Source organism: Ovis canadensis, chromosome 1 (assembly GCF_042477335.2).
Source record: "Ovis canadensis isolate MfBH-ARS-UI-01 breed Bighorn chromosome 1, ARS-UI_OviCan_v2, whole genome shotgun sequence".
NCBI classification, from domain to species: Eukaryota; Metazoa; Chordata; class Mammalia; order Artiodactyla; family Bovidae; genus Ovis; species Ovis canadensis.
The window spans coordinates 5666245-5688737 of NC_091245.1; the positions used below are offsets into that span (position 1 = coordinate 5666245).

The 22493-nt window shown below is 47.1% G+C and overlaps 1 protein-coding gene across 2 annotated transcripts in view; it reads left to right on the top strand.

Annotated features, from left to right (window-relative positions):
- ASB18 (ankyrin repeat and SOCS box containing 18) overlaps nucleotides 1-22493 on the top strand; it is a 77777-nt gene that overhangs the window by 50452 nt on the left and 4832 nt on the right. For both annotated transcript variants that reach the window (XM_069584714.1, XM_069584720.1), the window contains one exon: nucleotides 321-825. In XM_069584714.1, the coding sequence (XP_069440815.1) occupies nucleotides 321-825 (505 nt within the window). The remainder of the gene's footprint in view (nucleotides 1-320; nucleotides 826-22493) is intronic.

The window sequence follows — 22493 nt, forward strand, 5'->3', positions numbered from 1 at the left end:
GTTTTAACGCACGTGGAGGAAAAAATTCCTAGCTGTTTCCACCATTTAGTAACTGGTGAGCCTTGAAGCCTTCCCCGCCCCCCACCCCCAGCTTTGCCATCATCGCATTTCTTTTGAGGCCCAGTGTGAACTCCTGTATAACCTGGGCACGTGGAGATCTGGATTCCTGCCCTTGCCATTTGAGGATCAACTCCCCAGGGGAGAAGGGCAATGGGTCCAAAGGCCCAGAACCAGCAGGCAGGGCGTGTGAGGCTGGGGCAAGCAGGGCGCGGATGCCGGCTTGCAGCCCCATCCGGGTGACAGACCTTGACCTCCCGCAGGTGCGCGCAGGCGCTGCTGGAGCACTGCGCCTCGGTGCAACTCGAGGGCAGCGCCAGCCGGGACACGCCCCTGCACGTGGCTGCGCAGCGCGGCCTGGATGAGCACGCGCGCCTCTACCTGAACCACGGGGCGCGCGTGGACGCAAGGAATGGCCGCGGCGAGACGGCCCTGAGCACGGCGTGTGGTGCAGCCTGGCGGCCCAATGAGCAAGCGCGGTGCCTGCGCCTGTGCGCGCTGCTGCTGAGGCACGGTGCGGCGGCAGACACACGCGACGAGGACGAGCGCAGCCCGCTGCACAAGGCCTGCGGCCACGCGCGCCCCAGCCTGGCGCGCCTGCTGCTGCGGCACGGCGCCGATGCGCGCGCGCTAGACTACGGAGGTGCGTCGCCGCTGGCCCGCGTGCTGCAGACGGCCGCCTGCGCGCCCGACGCCAAGCCGCAGCTCACGGTGCAGGAGCTGCTCAACCACGGCTCCCCCACCGTTTGGCCCGACGCCTTCCCCAAGGTAAGAGGGGGCCCGGGACAAGCCGCGACGACTCGCAGCGCAGGGACCCAGCCTGCAGCCCAGTGCCATGCCACGCTTGTCAGACTTCCAGGGGCCGGGGAACACCCTGGAGACAGGTGCGGATGCAGATTCTGAATCCGCAGGAGGCGGGTGGCAGAGTCTGGGTTTCTACCAAGCTCTCAGTGAAGTCACATGTTGAGGAGCAAGGGCTGGGAAGAAGCCTTTTCTAGAGTTCCTAGGAGATTAAAACGTTGGGGTGTTGACAAACATACTCGAGTGTGACCTTGCAAAGGTGTCACCTGGAGGTCCCAGGGACTTAGTTCTATGATGCTGTGATGGCTCAAAATATTTTGGCCAAGATATCTTTGGGTGTAATTGGTGAACAATGGAAATCAGCCTCTTCCCACATCTGGTATCTGACTTGAAATTAAATACCCTATGTGGTCATTTGCCTGATGACCTCACCACACGCCTGTGAAATACTTCAGACAGGACATTCCGCAGCTGGGTGTCTGTCAGGTGAAGCGTCCCGTCCAGGGTCAAGCTTGTGCGGGAACTACTTTGTAGACTTGACTCTGAGCAGCTCGTCGTTTTTCCATGTGTCAGATCTACACTGAAATGAGACAGGTGAAGAATAAAGATTTCTTATCAGATGGACTTCCCTGATAGTCCTGTCCTTAAAACGCCATGCCTCCACTGCAGGGGGCAGGGGTTTGATCTCTGGTAGGAGAATTAAGATCCTGCATGCTGTCAGGCACAGCAAAAATAAAAAATAAAATCTAACATAAATTTTGAAGAAAAAAAAAAAAAGCTTTATCGTCAGAAAATAATCAGATACAAAATGTTTCCAAAAGAAAAGTTCTCAAAATACTGGTTGAGAGGTTGTCCTCCCTAAAGACTTCATTGAAGGGAAGCCATTCTGTTAGATGTAAAATTGGCTGTGCTTAATTTAATATTTATCCCAGACTTGCCAGTCATATGCAAGAGACATGTTTTGGCCTGATTGGTCTTAAACGAAGAGCTTAAAAGCTGTTATCCAAAAAGGACAATATTCTAGATGATCTGAAATAGTGAGATTCACACAGTTCTCAGATGCCAACTTTGCTTTGTGGGTGTATACAGAATACAGTTCTTGTCTATCAAACGATAGGTGAGACATGGAAAATCCACCCAGACAAGTCCTTGGGCATTTCCTTATTTGACAAACAGTATGACAATTTCTTATGCCAACTCTTGCACTGTCTTCAAGTAGTTTTCTTGAGGCACTCTGCTAATGCAGTGATTTCAATTTCCTGGGCTCTTGAAAGGGAAGAAATGCCAGCATTTTTATAGTCTGTAATATTTATATTATAGACTTTTGTAATATATTCATAATTTACATTTCAACATTTCCCAATACTAGCAGGCTTAGTCCATCAACTGATAAAATGGAAACAAATGGAAACCTCCCACCCCTCCAGTTCACACCATGAACCAAGATTCATCTTTCAGCCTTTTGTTGTGAAACTGCATAAAGAATGAATAAGAGGGCTTCCCTGGTAGCTCAGTGGTAAAGAATCCGCATGCCAGTACAGGAGGAACGGGTTCGATCCCTGATCCAGGAAGATCCCACATGCTGAGGAGCAACTCAGCCTGTGTGCTGCAGCTAGCTGCACCTGTGCTCTGGAGCCCAGGAGCCGCAACTGCTGAGCCCACGTGCTGCAACTGCTGAAGCCCGTGTGCCCTAGGTCCTGTGCTCCGCAACAAGGGAGGCCACTGCAATGAGAATCCCACGCCCTGCAACTAGAGAGTAGCTCCTGCGGCCACGACTAGTGAAAAGCCCATGCTGAAGACCCAGCACAGTCAAAAATACATAGAATTATTTTTTAAAAAAGAATGAATAAGAAAACAAGAAAGAAAGACTTTCCTTGATGCGCCACAGTGAAAACTACCTGGGGCAAACTGATCTCCATCCAGGTGTCCTTGTCTGAGGTGCAGCAGCACAGGCAACATTCTGGGGACAGGATGGCAGCCCGTGAACTCTTGTCTCCAGGGCTGGAGGAATGGCCCCGACTCGATCCAGAGATGCAGGGCAAGACCCAGTGCCTCCCCTCCGGGCCTCCCGGGGCCCTGTCCTGGGATCCCCTTGGGGAATCCTTTGTCAGCCACTCAGGAATGCAGCTGCGTCAGTGGGGTGCAGGCTGGATGAGGTTTGCATCTGGGACCAGCTAGTTGCAGTGCAGACCCAGGGGCCAGGAGCGGTGCTTGACTCCTGGAAATGATGATGCATCTCCCAGCAAGTCCACACCACCGTGGAACGCATTGGAGTTTCTTTGAGAAATCTTAATCTCCAGCCGGCTTTCACAGAATAGCAGTATGGCCTGCCCTGAACAGAGCACCGTGCAGGCACCTGCGGATCTTCCCTCAGTTTGTTGAATGAGAGAAGAGTATTCCAGCAGCTTCACCACCCCTGGGGCTGCATGGACTCTTTGGAAATGGGCATCCCACCTCTTTATTCTGAAGATCCCCACATCTCCAGAGGGTATCCCCGCATGAGTGCTAAGGATGTCCACAGCCCAGGCCCCTGGCACCAGCGCTAGGAACAAGTTGTGGACAAGAGCGCGTTTACCAGTCCTGGGCATCCTCCGAGCCAATGTGAGACTCTGGCCTCGCCCCCACTACCCTCCCCACTCCCCGCCCTTCAACCAAAGCGAACACTCTAGAAATCAGGCAGGAGCATCTTCCTCCACCAAGGCCCCCTGCGCGTGCTCCACCGGGGAAGGGGTCTAATCACCCCGCGGGACATAAAAGGGCAGCCCCGACTCGCTCAGCAGCCCCGTAGAGCGCGCAGCAAACAAGCTGAAACGAGCCACAAAGACGCCCGGCAGGCAGGACTCAGCGCCATGGCGAGGCGTACACAGAAGCACCGGGGAATGTCACAGAGCAGGCCGGCCGTGGGCAGCCGCCGCGCTGTAAATAGATGTAAAGAGACACCCACGGAGCTCAGAATTACTGAGGCAAAAGGTTTCACAGCGAGCTCATGACATAAATCACAGTTTCCCCCCACGCCCAGACAAAGGCGCCAGCACCACGGCGGGCGGACTCAGAGCAGCCGTCGGAGCCGCGCGCACTGCGCGGCCGCCGACATCAAAGCGGTGTCACGGCTGGGGATGCTGGCGTGTTGACAATGCCAGGCCTTTCTGCCCGGCTGACCGCTAGTTAACACCAGAGTCAGGTCGGGGCGCAAGGGCAGGTGCAGGCACGGTGTTAGGCTGCAGCCAGGTTTGAATCCTGGAAGTTGTTGGGACTGAAGGGTACCCCGCCTGGAGGAGAGCCGCCGGCAGGAGCGCGGAGAAACGCCCACGAGGGTGGGTCTGCACTGGTTGCGACTAGTTGACTTTGCAGGTTGGATACTTGGTCTAGAATAAGGACTTTGCTCACCTTCTGTTGGCCTTCTGCTCCTCACCTGAGCAGTCATACATAATTTCCGCTTAGAGGGCTCCCCAGCCTTCCCTGGTAGCTCAGCTGGTCAAGAATGCGCCTGCAATGCAGGAGACCCAGGTTCGATTCCTGGATCGGGAAGATCCCCTGGAGAAGGGATAGGCTACCCACTTCAATATTCATGGGCTTCCTTGGTGGCTCAGATGGTAAAGAATCCACCTGCAATGCAGGAGACCTGTATTCCATCCATGGGCTGGGAAGATCCCCTGGAGGGGAGAATGGCAACCCACTCCAGTATTCCTGCCTGGAGAATCCCAAAGACAGAGGAACCTGGCAGGCTATAGTCCATGGGGTCACAAAGAGTTGGACATGACTGAGCAACTAAGCACAGCACGTAAGGCTTCCCAGGTGGCTCAGCAGTAAAGAATCTGCCTGCTGATGCAGGAGGCTGGGTTTGGAACATCCCCTGGAGGAGGCAGTGGCAACACGCTTCAGTATCCTTGCCTGGAAAATCCCATGGACAGAGGAGCCTGGCGGGCTACAGTCCATAGGGTTGCCAAGAATCAGACACAACTAAAGTGACTGAGTACAAACACACAGACCTGCCCCCGGGTTGGAGGCATGCCTGGACAACGCCAGTGATGAAAGCTGCCCCCCCCCCCCCCGGCCCCAGGCATCCCTTAAGCCCTTGTTCAACAAACATTGCTAGGAGCGGCTGTGCTCCAGGCTGGAGTTGGTGTTTAATTGACACACAGAGCTGCCAGTCACCTGGGTGAGATGGCCTTAACTCAGACAACCACATACACCACTATGAAGTTGCTGTGGCATGAAGGCCCTGCAACCCTTGGAAGTGCCAAACTTGGGGCGGGGGAGGTGCGGGGACCAAACCTGGCTGGGTGGGGGTCCAGGGCTCCTTCAAGCTCTTATAGTGCAATCCCAGATATGAAGGCTGAAGACACAGCTCTGTGGAGAGGGGAGGGGAAACCATTCCAGGCAGAAGGAACAGCAGGTGCAAAGGTCCTGGGGCAGGAGGAACACAGCAACATATGTGGGGCGGGGAGGGGAGGGTAATGCAGTAACTGGAGAGGAAACAGCAAAAGGAAGCAGCTGAGCTGGGGCACTAGGCAGAGCCCTCCTTAAGGGTTGCAGCCTTTGTCTTAAGAACAGTGGGAGTCTATTACATCATCTTAAGCCATCTAAGAAAGTGAATGTGTTTGTCACTCAGTCGTGTCTGACTCTTGGCAATCCCATGGACTAGCCAGCCAGGCTCCTCTGTTGGTGGAATTTTCTGGGCAAGAATACTGGAGTGGGTTTCCATTCCCTTCTCCAGGGGATCTTCCCAACCCAGGGATCAAACCGGGTCTCCTGCATTGCAGGCAGATTCTTTACCATCTGAACCACCAGGGAAGTGACATAATCTAATGGGAACCGGAGGTGGGGATGGGGGTGGGGGGAGGGTGACTTCTCTGCTCAGGGGTAGAGAACATGCTGGCCTAGAGGGCTGCTGGAAACCACAGACAGTCTTGCACACCAGGTGAGGGATGTAGGCAGCTGGAACAAGGGGAAATGGAGGTGGAGGGCAAGAATGACTAGGGTTCTAGAAACATCTGCCAATCTCACGTCTTGCCTCTCCTTCTGGTCATTGATCACGCTGCCAATATGGACCTGGAGTTTTTGTATTTTCTTTTTTACCTAATTACGGAATTCGGCAAGGGAACTTCACACTCCAGTTTTCCGTGAGGGGAGCCTGGAGGGAGCAGTAGTCAAAACCCAGGGCTCCTCTCCCTGCCTTCACACAGCAGTGTGTACACACGCTGCCCCCCACCGTGTTAGGAGGGGTGAGCTCTCAGCAACAGCGCGCCTCCGTTTCCCTTGCTCTTGTTTTATTTATCCATCTACACAGAAAGCAATGTGCCCGTGTGATTTTTCCCCCCTTAATTTTCTTTCTGCCGCCTCATTAGCCGGAGAGAGCGTGCGCGGACCCTAATGACATCAGCGTTGTCAGAGTGATGCGGCTGCTGAGTCTCGGCAGACAGCAAGGAGGCAGCGGAGATTTTTAAACCGCGTTGGCGTAGAAATAATGAAGGCGGCCAGCTGCCTGGCAAACATGAAGGAACGCAGGGGTGGGGGCTAGTCAGGGGGTGGGGAGGGTCTGGAGCCCCAGAGAGGTGGAACAGAGGAGAGACAGGAAATGAATTCCCAGAGACAGGCAATAAGACTTTGTCACAGTCCGTGACCCCGGGAGGAGGGGTCTGGAGGCGGGTAGCTCTTGAGAGAATGGGGGTGGGGAGGTGGGGAGGTCCAGGTTGCATGCAGTCACTGGGAGCCATTGACTATTTTGCTGAGAAGTGAGAGGGCTGATGGGAGGGTAGCTGGAGGCTCCAGGTTGGCCTGAGGAAGGTCTGAAGACGCAGGAACTGCCTAAAATATCTCAAAAGACAAACAGGCTAGATGTGCAGAGGTCCAGTGTGACCTCTCTTTAAAAGGGCGTTTCCTCCCAACGTGGAAAAGGGGCCAGTTGGGTTCAGGGGCTGTTGTGCTCCAGGGAGATGCCTGTTATTGGTGGCTCGCGTAAGCCAGAAATACCAGCTCATCAAGAGCCCACCATGGGGTGCGAGGCTGGGAGACTGCACACCCGCCTGGCTCTCCCCTTGCACCCCAGCCTCCTGTGGTCATTCTGTCTCTCTCCTCTCTAAAGCCCATTTAAGCCCAGCCTTGTGACCATCATGGATTAGGGAAAAAACAAACTTTGGGTAGGAAGGGGACTAGAGATGATAATGGTAATATGATTATCAGGTTCAAAGAGCATCTGCTCCTGTCTTCATGTTAAAGTATCTCTGAAGACATACACAAGCGGAGGGAAGGATGGAAGGAAGGGGGAGAGGGAGAGAAAGAAAATCCGTGCACCAACAGAAAGACCTCACGTCTGAGTCAGGAAGGGTCAGCACACCTCTGCTGCATGGCCCTAAGTTTTCAGGCAGTCAAGTAGACATTAAGGCAAACGTTTAAGTCCACCAAGTAGCAGTGGATGCTGGTGGTGGTGCAGTGCATTGTGGGAGATGCAGTAAAAAGTGCAGAGGTGGAAACTGAGGAACCGAGGTTGCATAGCAACCTGCTGACTCTGCTGGGGGGAGGGTGGGAGGAAGAGGCCTCCTGATGGAGCACAGGTGACCAGGAGGGTGTACAGACTAGGACCCGGGCTGTGCATCTCCCTTACCAGCCTTCCTCCACTTTGCCCCCCCCCACACCGTCTCAAAGGCTAACAGAGAAAAGGACCATGGACTTCCCCTGTGTGTCCACAGACTTCATGTCTGGATCTAACCTTAACCAGAGATGAATATAGAGAAAAATAAATGGATTCATGGAGGGGCAGGAAAAAAAGAATGAGATAGCTTCCTGAGAATAAAGAGGAAATCTGTTCCTCTCATCAAAAGATCCAGAAAAAAATCTGAGAAGTTGTATGCCTGTGTGCCATCCTGTGTGGAATGCAACATGATACAGCCTTTACATCCGTAAAACCAAGATGAGAAGTCAACAGAATGACATGAAAAGGAAGATGGAGGAGATAAATTTATACCAAGAAAGCAAGAACACAGTGGTAGATTAGATTACATTCAGTTCAGTTCAATCGCTCAGTCATGTCTGACTCTTTGTGACCCCATCGACTGCAGCACACCAGGCTTCCCTGTCCAACACCAACTCCTGGAGGTTGCTCAAACTCATGTCCATCAAGTTGGTGATGCCATCCAACCATCTAATCCTCTGTCATTCCCTTCTCCTCCTGCCTTCAATCTTTCCCAGCATCAGGGTCTTTTCAAATGAGTCAGTTCTTTGCATCAGGTGGCCAAAGTATTGGAGTTTCAGCTTCAGCATCAGTCCTTCCAATGAATATTCAGGACTGATTTTCTTTGGGATTGACTGGTTTGATCTCCTTGCAGTCCAAGGGACTCTCAAGAGTCTTCTCCAACACCACAGTAAAAAAGCATCATCTACTCAGCTTTCTTAGATTACATAAAAGGAAATAAAAGGCAGAACTGATTCATAAAGAGAATCAAACCAAGGATGTGAGTGAGGGTGCTCTGCTATTTCTCTCTGTGCCCCCAGATCCAGTCCCTGCTGTCTCTCTGTTCTACTCTGCCTCCTGACAAGGTGTGCGCATTGTGGCTAGCCCCTTCAAGCTAACACACAGCCCCGTATAGCTGGCTTCTGGCTGGGTTCAGCCAGGGGAGACACCATTGGAAATTGGAGGTGGAGGGAGAAATAAAGCCAAGGTGCTTCTCATCCTCTTCCTCTGTCCTGAGTAGCTTCTACAGCAACACGTTCCTCTCCATGGCTCCAGTATCCCCAGACAACTCCTCAAAGTCACAGCCTCTGCCAGGCAGCCCCTGCCTGACTTGGTTCCAACCCCCCTTGAATCTCTCATAACAAGAAGCACAGGCTTCACAATTGGTTATTTCTAAGTCTCAGTGACATCATCAAAGAACCATATGCCTTCTAAGCTCAGTAAGTCAACCTGGCCCTCAAAATGGTCCTTTTCTTGGTCCCTAAATGGCTTCCAGCAACAGTTCCAACCAGCTTCCTGTTCAGATTCAGCCACTTTTCTCTAGAAACCCTGAGGAAGTCCTTTTCTGTGTTTTATTGAGCCCGGTTGGCTTAAACCCGCCCTTCCCCAAACCATTAAATGGTAATGAGAATAGAATGATCATGATTGAATTAATCTAATTGGAGTGTTTGGAAGTCAACCACAATGTTCACTACAAAGGACTAATGTTAAAAGATCTAAGTGCAAACAAAAAAAAGTCAAGAAATTAAAAGACAAAGTGATAGTCATAAAGGGCAGAGAGCCAACTCACAGATAAATATTATTGAAGAACCTACAACAAATGGATCAGAAATAATCATCAAAGACATAATAGAAGAAAACGTAGCTGCACTGAAAAGTCTTAAAGCATAGGACTTGAATGGATGTTCTCTGCAAATCAGTGATGAGAGACACACACCTATATACAGTCTAGCAAAAGCATTCTAAAAAGGCACAGAAAAACCTAGCAAAGCATCCAAGTAAAAAAACAGGTTCCTAAAGGAGTAAAAATCAGACTGGACTCTGAGTTCTCTGCACTATTATCATAGGACAATTAAATATCATTTACAGATTTTTTATTTTGACCATGCCACGTGGCTTGCTGGATCCAAGTTCTCCAACCAGGGATTGAACCCAAGTCATGGCAATGAAAGCACCATATCCTAACTACTGCACCACCAGAGAACTCCCCATCTACAGATTTTTTTATATTTTAATTGAAGGATAATTGCTTTACAATGTTATTGTTGGTTTCTGTCATACAACAACTTGAATCAGTCATCAGTTCAGTTCAGTTACTCAGTCGTGTCAGACTCTTTGCGACCCCATGAATTGGAGCACGCCAGGCTTCCCTGTCCATCACCAACTCCCGGAGTTCACTCAAACTCATGCACATGGAATCGGTGATGCCATCCAGCCATCTCATCCTCGGTCGTCCCCTTCTCCTCCTGCCCCCAATCCCTCCCAGCATCAGAGTCTTTTCCAATGAGTAAACTCTTTGCATGAGGTGGCCAAAGTACTGGAGTTTCAGCTTTAGCATCAGTCCTTCCAATGAACACCCAGGACTGATCTCCAGAATGGACTAGTTGGATCTTCTTGCAGTCCAAGGGACTCTCAAGAGTCTTTTCCACCACCACAGTTCAAAAGCATCAATTCTTCGGTGCTCAGCTTTCTTTACAGTCCAACTCTCACATCCATACATGACCACTGGAAAAACCATAGCCTTGACTAGATGGACCTTTGTTGGCAAAGTAATGTTTCTACTTTTTAATATGCTGTCTAGGTTGGTCATAACTTTCCTTCCAAGGAGTAAGTGTCTTTTAATTTCATGGCTGCAATCACCATCTGCAGTGATTTTGGAGCCCCAAAAAATAAAGTCTGACACTGTTACCACTGTTTCCCCATCTATTTCCCATGAACTGATGGGACCAGATGCCATGATCTTCGTTTTCTGAATGTTGAGCTTTAAGCCAACTTTTTCACTCTCATCAAGAGGCTTTTTAGTTCCTCTTCACTTTCTGCCATAAGGATGGTGTCATCTCCATATCTGAGGTTATTGATATTTCTCCTGGCAATCTTGATTCCAGCTTGTGCTTCTTCCAGCCCAGCGTTTCTCAGGATGTACTCTGCATAGAAGTTAAATAAGCAGGGTGACAATATACAGCCTTGACATACTCCTTTTCCTATTTGGAACCAGTCTGTTGTTCCAGGTCCAGTTCTAACTGTTGCTTCCTGACCTGCATATAGGTTTATCGAGAGGCAGTCAGGTGGTCTGGTATTCCCTTCTATTTCAGAATTTTCCACAGTTTATTGTGATCCACACAGTCAAAGGCTTTGGCATAGTCAATAAAGCAGAAATAGATGTTTTTCTGGAATTCTCTTGCTTTTTCCATGATCCAGCGGATGCTGGCAATTTGATCTGTGGTTCCTCTGCCTTTTCTAAAACCAGCTTGAACATCTGGAACTTCACAGTTCACGTATTGCTGAAGCCTGGCTTGGAGAATTTTGAGCATTACTTTACTAACGTGTGAGATGAGTGCAACTGTGCAGTAGTCTGAGCATTCTTTGGCATTGCCTTTCTTTGGGATTGGAATGAAAACTGACCTTTTCCAGTCCTGTGGTCACTGCTGAGTTTTCCAAATTTGCTGGCATATTGAGTGCAGCACTTTCACAGCATCATCTTTCAGGATTTGAAATAGGTCAACTGGAATTCCATCACCTCCGCTAGCTTTGTTCGTAGTGATGCTCTCTAAGGCCCACTTGACTTCACATTCCAGGATGTCTGGCTCTAGATGAGTGATCACACCATAGTGATTATCTTGGTTGTGAAGCTCTTTTTTGTACAGTTCTGTGTATTCCCTGGTGGCTCAGAGGGTAAAGCATCTGCCTACAATGCAGGAGACCTGGGTTCAGTCCCTGGGTTGGGAAGATCCCCTGGAGAAGGAAATGGCAACCCACTCCAGTACTCTTGCCTGGAAAATCCCATGGACTTTCCATGGAGAAGCCTGATATGCTACAGTCCATGGAGTTGCAAAGAGTCGGACATGACTGAGCAACTTCACTTTCATTTTCTGTGTATTCTTGCCACCTCTTCTTAATATCTTCTGCTTCTATTAGGTCCTTACCATTTCTGTCCTTTATTGAGCCCATCTTTGCATGAAATGTTGCCTTGGTATCTCTAATTTTCTTGAAGAGATCTCTAGTCTTTCCCATTTATTGTTTTCCTCTATCTCTTTGCATTGATCACTGAGGAAGGCTTTCTTATCTCTCCTTGCTATTCTTTGGAACTCTGCATTCAGATGCTTATTATCTTTCCTTTTCTCCTTTGCTTTTCACTTCTCTTCTTTTCACAGCTATTTGTAAGGCCTCTCCAGACAGCCATTTTGCTTTTTTGCATTTCTTTTCCATGGGGATGGTCTTGATCCCTGTCTCCTGTACAATGTCAGAAACCTCCGTCCATAGTTCATCAGGCACTCTATCTATCAGATCTAGGCCCTTAAATCTATTTCTCACTTCCACTGTATAATCCTAAGGGATTTGATTTAGGTCATACCTGAATGGTCTAGTGGTCTTCCCTACTTTCTTCAATTTAAGTCTGAATTTGGAATAAGGAGTTCATGATCTGAGCCATAGTCTGCTCCTGGTCTTGTTTTTGCTGACTGTATAGAGCTCCATCTTTGGCTGCAAAGAATATAATCAATCTGATTTCGGTCTTGACCATCTGGTGATGTCCATGTGTAGAGTCTTCTCTTGTGTTGTTGGAAGAGGGTGTTTGCTATGACCAGTGCATTCTCTTGGCAAAACTCTATTAGCCTTTGCCCTGCTTCATTCTGTATTCCAAGGCCAAATTTGCCTGTTACCCAAGGTGTTTCTTGACTTCCTACTTTTGCACTCCAGTCCCCTATAATGAAAAGGACATCTTTTTTGGGTGTTAGTTCTAAAAGATCTTATCGGTCTTCATAGAACCACTCAACTTCAGCTTCTTCAGTGTTACTGGTTGGGGCATAGGCTTGGATTATTGTGATATTGAATGGTTTGCCTTGGAAATGACCAGAGATCATTCTGTCAGTTTTTAGACTGCATCCAAGTACTGCATTTCGGACTCTTCTGTTAACCATGATGGCTACTGCATTTCTTCTAAGAATAGTCTGACAGAATGTGGTCCGCTGGAGAAGGGAGTGGCCAACCACTTCAGTATTCTTGCCTTGAGAACCCCATGAACAGTATGAAAAGGCAAAGTGATAGGATACTGAATGAGGTACTCCCCAGGTCAGTAGGTGCCCAATATGCTACTGGAGATCAGTGGAGAAATAACTCCAGAAAGAATGAAGGGATGGAGCCAAAGCAAAAACAATACCCAGTTGTGGATGTGACTGGTGATAGAAGCAAGGTCCGATGCTGTAAAGAGCAATATTGCATAGGAACCTGGAATGTTAGGTCCATGAATCAAGGCAAATTGGAAGTGGTCAAACGAGATGGCAAGAGTGAACATCGACATTCTAGCAATCAGCAAACTAAAATGGACTGGAATGGGTGAATTTCACTCAGATGACCAAATCAGTCATAGCTCTCTCTCTCTCTCTCTCTCTCTCTATATATATATATATATATATATATATATATATATATATATATATATATATATATATGTGTGTGTGTGTGTGTGTATATGTATGTATAACTATATATATTTATATATCCCCTTCCTCTGCAGCCTCCCTCCCACCGCACCCCCCATCCCAGCCCTCTAGTTCATCACAGAGCACCAGGCTGCCATCTACAGATTTTTAAAGAAAAGGCTTAGATGCTTGAATTCTATATTCAACCAAGATAGCTCGTATTTTACTGGCAAAAGAAAGACACATTTAGATATCAAAGGTTCATAAGACATGCCTTCTGAGTGCTTTTTAAAAAGAAATATTTCTATTTATCCATTATTTATTCAACAGATGTTTATTGAGCACCAGCCATTTGCCAGAGTCATACTAGGTGCTTAGGATACCTAATGAGTGACTGTACTGGGGGGAAAGTATTGCTGCCCTCATGAAGCTTACATCCTAATGAGGGAGATGAGCATTAAACAATGAGCATAATAATGGGCCAATAAAGTGATAAGGACTGGGAGAGAGGAGCCGAGGCAGGAAGCAGCATGTTTTAAAGAGGGTATTAGGATGGATGGTTTGGAGTAGACTTGAGAGAGATGAGGGAATCAGCTAAGCAGGTGTCTGGGGAAAGAATAGCCCAGTAGATAAGACGAAGTCCACGACTCCAAGGCTGGAGTGAGACTGACCCACATGGGGGACAACAAGGGAACCAGTGAGGCTGAAGGTGGAGAGAAGCCGTGGGACAGCATCAGGAGGTGAGAGAACTGGAGGAGGGGACAGGCCGTGGGGTCCCCGAGGCCACTGCAGTGACGTTGGCCACTGGATTGGTTGGAGCACCGGAGTGGTATATCCTGACTGACATTCTCTGAGGCTCCTTGTGGTCTCCGTGTTGAGAATCTACTTTAGGAGGAGCAGAATAGAAGTGGAGAGATGGCTTAGGAGGTTGTGGCCACAGTCCACCTGAGGGATCATGCTGGCGTGGACGAGGGCGGTAGTCTGAAAACAGGGAACACCTGGTGGCCTAGTGGCTAAGATTCCAGGCTCTCGCGATCACAGTCCAGGTTCAGTCCCTAGTGGGGCAACTGAGATCCCACAAGCTGTGCAGCACAGCCAAAAAGGAAAAGAAATTATGGATTCTGGATATCTTGTGAAGGTAGGGCCAGCAGGATTTCTTGACAGATTGGATGCAGGATGCGGGATATGTGAGAAGAGGAGTTAAAGATGACTCCAAGGCTTTAAAGAGCCTGAGATGGTGGAAGGATGGGTGTGCCATCGAGCGGTAAGGGGAAGCTTAGGGAGAAAGGACGTCTGGGGCTGGGGGGAGTCTCGGGTGTTCTGTTTTCGATGCCTTAAGTGTAAGATAGAGCCAGCCACGAGGAGCTAATCCAGTGAGCAATTGGATATTCAAACCTGGAGGTTGGGAGGGAGGTTTGACTAACCTGCAGGTAGACTTTCGAGAGTTGGTGGCATTTGGATGGTGTCTAAAGCCAGAAAATGGAATGAGATCACCAGGGAGGGAGAGCAGAGACGAGGAATGAGGACTGACTCCAAGGCCATCCCAGCATGAGAAGACGCGCAGGCGGGAGAGCAGCAGAGGCAACCGAGTAGAAGCAGCAGCGTGGGTGGCGAAGGGATGAGCGTGTGGCTTCTGGAAGCCAAGAGAAGGACATATCCAAGTGGAAGATGCGGTTAGCTGTGTCAGAGGTGCTGATGAGGCCCGAGGGGAGGCAGAGCCCTGACCACCAGGTGCAGCCAGCTCAGGGGTGCTCTTGGCAAGGGCTGATTGGGTTGGGTAGGGGAGGCTGAAGGCCAAAGGGAATGAGGCTGCTCCAGCTGCCCAAGAGATGATGGGGAAAAACCATCTCAGGAATGGGAAACTCAGTCTGCAGAGTCTCTCAACTCAACCTCTTAAATATCTCTCAAAGTCTTACTTCTTTTTCCATCCTGGCTGCCACCAGCTCAGTTTAGGCCACCATCATCTCAGTGGTAAAGAAGGCACCTATCAATGCAGAGGACGTAAGAGACCCTGTTTTGATCCCTGGGTTGGGAAGCTCCCTTGGAAGAGGAAATGGCTACCCACTCCAGTACTCTTGCCTGGAGAATTCCGTGGACAGAGGAGCCTGGCGGGCTACAGTCCAGGGGGTCACAAAGAGTCAGACATGACTGAGCAACTGAACATGCACAAATCTCTCCCCTAGATTGCAAAAATATCCTCGTAACTCAACTCTCTGCCTCCAATATGGCCCCGTGGAACTCTTCTCAACACTGTAGCCATGGTGATACTTCTAAAATTAAAATCTGACCCTGTCACTTCTCCACTCATCACCCTTCAAGGGCTTTCCGGTGCCCTGAAGATAAAGCCCAGCTTCTTATCATGGCCGACAGCACGTTTCTGGCCCTGACCTGCTATCTTCTTCAGTCTCAATTCTCACTACCCACCCCAGCCCCCATGTCAAACCTCACATCGCAGTCAATATTGTTTATATATGTATAATTTTATTTATTCACTTACATTTGGCTGCGTTGGGTCTTTGCTGCTTTGTGAGAATTTCTCTAGTTGCAGCGGTCGGGAGCTACTCTTCATTGGGATGCGTGGGCTTCACATTGCAGTGGCTTCTTTTGTTGGGGGCACAAGCTCTAGGGAGCGTGAGCTTCAGCGTTTTGATGCACGGGCTTAGTTGCTCCACAGCACATGGGATCTCCCTGGACCAGGGGTGGAACCCGTGTCTCCTGCATTGGCAGGCAAACCTTCATCTACTGCACTCCAAGGAAGTCCCACAGTCAGTACTTTCTGTTCCTTCTCACCTCCCATGTCTGATAATTCCTTTCTATACCTTGACCATCCTAGTCCTCAGAACTCTCCACATCTTTTGGAACTGCTGTCCCATGTCTTAGCTTGAATGTCACTTCCTGCAGAAATCTTTCCTTGACCAACTCACCACACCATTGCAAATCTAGGTCTGACTCAGCTGTCATTTCTAGCACCTGGTGATTCCTCCACCAGAGTACTATGGCACCTACATATTTATTATTACTACTAGCATCATGAGAAACGCTGGGCTGGAGGAAGCACAAGCTGGAATCAAGATTGCCAGGAGAAATATCAATAACCTCAGATATGCAGATGACACCAGCCTTATGGCAGAAAGTGAAGAGGAACTAAAAAGCCTCTTGATGAAAGTGAAAGAGGAGAGTGAAAAAAGTTGGCTTAAAGCTCAACATTCAGAAAACTAAGATCATGGCATCTGGTCACATCACTTCATGGGAAATAGATGGGGAAACTAGTGGAAACAGTGGCTGACTTTATTTTTCTGGGCTCCAAAATCACTGCAGATGGTGATTGCAGCCATTTCCTTACTTCTTGGAAGGAAAGTTATGACCAACCTAGATAGCATATTAAAAAGCACAGACATTACTTTGCCAACAAGGTCTGTCTAGTCAAGGCTATGGATTTTCCAGTGGTCATGTATGGATGTGAGAGTTGGACTATAAAGAAAGCTGAGCACTGAAGAATTGATGCTTTTGAAATGTGGTGTTGGAGAAGATTCTTGAGAGTCCCTTGGACTGCAAGGAGGTCCAGCCAGTCCATTCTGAAGGAGATCAGTCCTGAGTGTTCGTTGGAAAGACTGATGCTGAAGCTGAAACTCCAATACTTTGGCCACCTGAAGTGAAGCACTGACTCCATGGAAAAGACCCTGATTCTGCAAAAGATTAAAGGCAGGAGGAGAAGGGGACGACGGAGGATGAGATGGTTGGATGGCATCACCAACTTGATGGACATGAGTTTGAGCAAGCTCAGGAAGTTGGTGATGGACAGGGAAGCCTGGAATGTTGCAGTCCATAGGGTCGCAAAGAATCAGACATTACTGAGCGACTGAACTGAACTGAAGGAAAGACATATTGCCAACTTAACTGAGTGGTCAATCCAAGGAGCTGGGAAGAGAAAAGGAGAAAAGAATTAATAAGATGAAGGCAAAAATTAATGGATTGGAATATTTTTAAAGAGAATTGATCAAAGAAATTCAATAGCTGATTTCTTGACAAAAAAAAATAATTAAAATAGAATTCCAGCAAGACATTAAATATGCAAAACACAGTGCAGAGACAATCCCTGCTGCTGCTGCTGCTGAGTCGCTCCAGTCGTGTCCGACTCCGTGCAACCCCACAGACGGCAGCCCGCCAGGCTCCCCCGTCCCTGGGATTCTCCAGGCAAGAACACTGGAGTGGGTTGTCATTGTCTTCTCCGGAGACAATCACAGTGAATTCCAGATGAGAAAGGGTGCTTATCCCTAGATACAGTGCAGATAACCATCCCTGTCCAAATTTGTTCTCCACCTGCATGGACCCATCTGCACGTCTCCTGGCTCTCTGCTCCCTGGGCTTCATCAGGGCAGAGTCCCAGAAGCCAGGGAGGAAGGAGAGTGAGGTGAGAGGGTGTGTTCACTAGGTACCCTCTCAGCTTGAGGTTGGTGTGAGAGTCCCTCTGCTCCTGGTAAGACAACCCACTCCGTTCCCTCACCCTGCAGGCCCAGGAGTGGGAATCAGCTCCACTGCCAGCTCTGTGTCAAAGCACTGCTCCTCGTGGTTATTCTGCACACACACCTGGCTAAACAAGCCCTGGATCAATAACCCTTCTGGAATAATCTCAAATGTGCCCTCTGTTTCCTGTTACCACCCTGACCAGTACACCTGCAATGCTGAATTTCTTTTTTTTTTTCCCCAGGAAAATATAGTTGAACAAAATTAAGCCAAGAATAAATCAAAATAAAATATGCCAGTAACTGTGAAAAAATAGAAAATATTATCACCTGCAGCTAAAGGTACAAATGCAAAGTCCATCATGCTTTCTTATTTCCTATAATTATCTACTTTTCAAAACCTCCCAGAGTATTAAAAAGATAGACATTGTCTCAGACAGTTTTACTAAGTTAACACTGAGTGACATTAAAACTTGACAGTAATGTTAATAGCTCAAAAAACTAAAACTGTAAAGCAAACTTATTTATTAAAAGATGAAAAATATCTTAACAAATTGAATCTACCATTCTATTTAGAAGACTAGCCAAATAGAGACTGTTTTATGAAAGGCAAAATAGGTCAGTATTGGATAATCTTTTTGTAGTGATTTGGCTAGAAAACATTAAAAACTTAAATCATGAATCTAGTAATACAAAGACATTTCCTTAACTTAGAACAAAGTACTTATCCCCTCCACGGATCACAGCCTTGCCATGGCAAAGGGCTTACGTAACTCGAGGAAGCTCTGCACTATCCCGTGCAGGCATACCCAGGACAGACAGGTAGTGGAGACAGGTAGTGGAGAGTTCTGACAAAACGTGGTCCGCTAGAGGAGGGAACCCACTCCAGTATTCTTGCCTGGAGAGCCCCATGAACAGTATGAAAAGGCAAAAAGATATGACACCAGAAGATGAGCCCCAAGGTGGGAAGGTGTCCAGTATGCTACTGGGGGAAGAATGGAGGGCAGTTACTAATAGCTCCAGAAAGAATGAAGACACTGGGCCAAAGCAGAAATGATGCTCAGTTTTGGATGGGTCTGGTGGTGAAAATAAAGTCCAGTGCTGTAAAGAACAATATTGCATAAGAACCTGGAATGTTAGGTCCACAAATCAAGGTCGATTAGACATGGTCAAGCTGGAGATGGCAAGACTGAACATTGACATCTTAGGAATCAGTGAACTAAAATGGATGGGAATGGGCAGACTTAATTCAGATGACCATTGTATCTATTACAGTGGGCCAGAATTCCTTAGAAGAAATGGAACTATAAGGAACTGTGTTCCTTATAGTCAATAAAAGAGTCCAAAATCCAGTACTTGGCTACTGGACAGAAACTGTAAGGACCTAAAAGAAGCAGAGGAGATTAAGAAGAGATGGCAAGAATACACAGAAGAATTATACAGAATGGTCTTAATGACCCGAATCACCACAGTGGTGCAGTCACTCACCTAGAGCCAGCCATCCTGGAGTATGAAGTCAGCTGGGCCTCAGGAAGTATTATTACAAACAAAGCTAGTGGAGGTGATGGAATTCTAGCTGTGCTATTTAAAATCCTAAAAGATGATGCTGTTAAAGTACTGCACTCAACATGTCAGCAAATTTGGAAAACTCAGCAGAGGCCACAGGGCTGGAAAAGGTCAGTTTTTATTCCAAACCCAAAGAAGTCAAAGAATATTCCAACTACTATAGAACTGTCGTCATTTCACATGCTAGAAAGTTTATGCTCAAAATCCTTCAAGCTCGGCTTCAGCAGTATGTGAACTGAGAACTTCCTGATATTCAGTCTGGGTTTAGAAAAGGCAGAGGAACCAAAGATCAAATTGCCAACATTCGTTGGATCATGGAGAAAGCAAGGGAGTTCCAGAAAAACATCTGCTTCATTGACTACACTAAAGCCCATCATTTCATGGCAAATAGAAACAGAAACGTGGAAGCAGTGAGAGACTTTATTTTTTTGAGCTCCAAAAATCACTGGATGGTGACTGCAGCCATGAAATTAAAAGATGCTTGCTCCTTGGCAGGAAGGCTATGGCAAACCTAGACAGCATATTAATAAGGAGAGACACCAGTTTGCTGACAAAGTCCATATAATCAAAGCTATGTTTTTTCCAGTCATCATGTATGGATGTGAGAGTTGAACCATAAAGAAGGCTGAGCACCAAATAATTGATGCTTCTGAATTGTGGCACTTGGGAGTCCCCTGGACTGCAAGAAGATCAAACCAGTCAATCCTAAAGAAAATCAACCCTGAATATTCATTGGAAGGACTGATGCTGAAGCTGAAGCTCCAATCCTTTGGCCACCTGATGGGAAGAACGGACTCACTGGAAAAAACTCTGATGCTGGGAAAGATTAAAGACAAAATGAGAAGGAGACAGCAGAGGATGAGATAGTTAGATAGCATCACGACTCAGTGGACATGAATTTGAGCAAACTCTGGGAGATAGTGAAGGACAGGGAAGCCTGACATGCTGTAATCCATGGGGTTGCAAAGAGTCAGACACAACTTAGCAACTGAAAAACAACAAATTTATGTGAATTCACAAAATTTATTTTTTGTGAATAAATTTTGTCAATAAATTCACAAATTTATGTGAAACTACTATCCAAGATTATGGTGAAAGATTAGAGACAGTCCTATTAAATTTAGATGATGCCTCTTATCAATTACTGTCATTTAACACTGAATTTTAAGGCTCTAGTCAATGTAATAAGACAAGGAAAATAAATATTAATATTGAGAAGGATAAAATATTATTTGCAAAAATGATTTTCTATCTAAAAAATAACCTTAATAAATAAAGTATGTTTATAAATCAGCAAGGCTTCCCTTGTGGCTCAGCTGGTAAAGAATCTGCCTGCAATGTGGGACACCCGGGTTCAATCCCTGGGTTGGGAAGATCCCCTGGAGAAGGGAAAGGCTACCCACTCCAGTATTCTGACCTAGAGAATTTCATGGACTCTTTAGTCCCTGGGGTTGCAGAGAGTCGGACATGACTGAGTGACTTTCACAATGGTAAAAAAGAACGCAGTATAGAGAAAATGAGCAAAAGACATAATCTAGCAATTCATAAAAAAAAAAGACAAATGTCAACCAACAGTAAATATTTCAACTTGTCCCTATAAATTTAAATGATTAATGAGATGATCTGGGTAGGAAGAAAGAGGTCCTCTCGTACTCAGTTCTTCAAAAAGGGTAACAACTTATACACTTACAGTTTGACAGTATGTTTTAAGACCTTTAAAGTATACACTCTCATTGGAAACCAGAGTTGAAAGAGACACGTGTACCCCAGTATCCCTCACAACACAATAGCTAGGGCGTGGAAGCAACCTATGTCCATTGGCAGAGGAGTGGATAAGGAAGCTGTGGTACATAGACACAATGGAGTATTACTCGGCCATTAAAAAGAACACTTTTGAGTCAGTTCTAATGAGGTGGATGAAACTGGAGCCTATTATACAGAGTGAAGTAAGTCAGAAAGAAAACCACCAATATAGTACATTAACATATATATATGGAATTTAGAAAGATGGTAATGATGACCCTATATGCAAGGAAGCAAAAGAGACACATATATAAAGAATAGATTTTGGGACTCTGTGGGAGAAGGGGAGAGTGAGATGATTTCAGAGAATAGCATTGAAACATGTATATTACCATATGTGAAATAGATTGCCAGTCCAGGTTCGATGCATGGGACAGGGTGCTCAGGGCTGGTGCACTGGGATGGCCCTGAGGGATGGGATGGGGAGGGAGGTAGGAGGGGGGTCAGGATGGGGAACACATGTATGCCCATGGCTGATTCATGTCAATATATGGCAAAAACCACCACAATATTGTAAAGTAATTAGCCTCCAATTAAAATAAATAAATAAAAACTATGGAGAAAAATAATAAACATTAAAAAGGGGAAAAAAAAGTATGCACACCCATTGACTTGCAGTTCTCCTTCCAGCGATTCAGTATAAGCAATCTAAATAAGAAAGGTTGGACACAGAGAAACTATATTCAAGGTATTCATTGTTGATAAGATAAAAAAATATTATACAACTTACAATAGTTAGCTCATTCAGTTCATTATGATACATTCATACAATATTATATGGCCACTAAAAATAATGTTTAAATGCTCATTTGTAATTTTTGAATTGTTCACAATCTATTTTGATGAAAAGTCAAGTTTCAAAATAATATGCAAATCACTAGCTCGTTTTTGTCTTTTATACTGATTCCTTCCTAAATACATAAAACCTTAGTATATACAAAATGTTGATAGGTGTTATCTCTGAAAAAGAGAAGTCTGAAATTTTTAAATCTTGCTTACGCTTCCCTGTGGCTCAGATGGTAAAGAATCTGCCCACAATGTGGGAGGCCTGGGTTGGGAAGATCCCCTGGCAACGCACTCCAGTATTTTTGCCTGGAGAATCCCATGGACAGAGGAGCCTGGCGGACTACAGTCCATGGGGTCGTAAAGAGCAGGACGTGATTGAGCAACTGACACTTTCCCTTTCTGTAACTTAAAGGGGTGTTACATCTGAAAGAAGCTAGGTAGTGGTTTAGTCAATAAGTGTCTGACTTTTGCCACCCCTGGACTATACCCCTCCAGGCTCCTGTCAGTGGGATTTTCCAGGCAAGAATACTGGAGTGGGTTTCCATTTCCTCCTCCAGGGGATCTTCCCCACCCAGGGATCGAACCTGGTTCTACTGTACTGGAGGCAGATTCTTCACTGAATGAGCCACCAGGGAAGCCCAGAAAGAAGCAGGCAGGTTGTAAAGGGGGCAGCTGCCTTGAGTGCGTTCAGGAGCCCGTGAGCAGGATGCTGGCCAGGCTTGCAACTGGCTCTGACTGTTGTCTACTGCAGCTATTTGGCGCCTGACCTCAGAAAAAAATGGCTTAACCTCAGTTTTTCAACCGAGATATAAACAAAACTGTTTCACAGCACTTGGTAAATCCTAAACCTCAAAAACAGAGAATAATGAAGTTGCCCTGTTGTTATTTAGTCGCTAAGCCGTGTCTTGACTCTTTTGCAACTCCATGGAC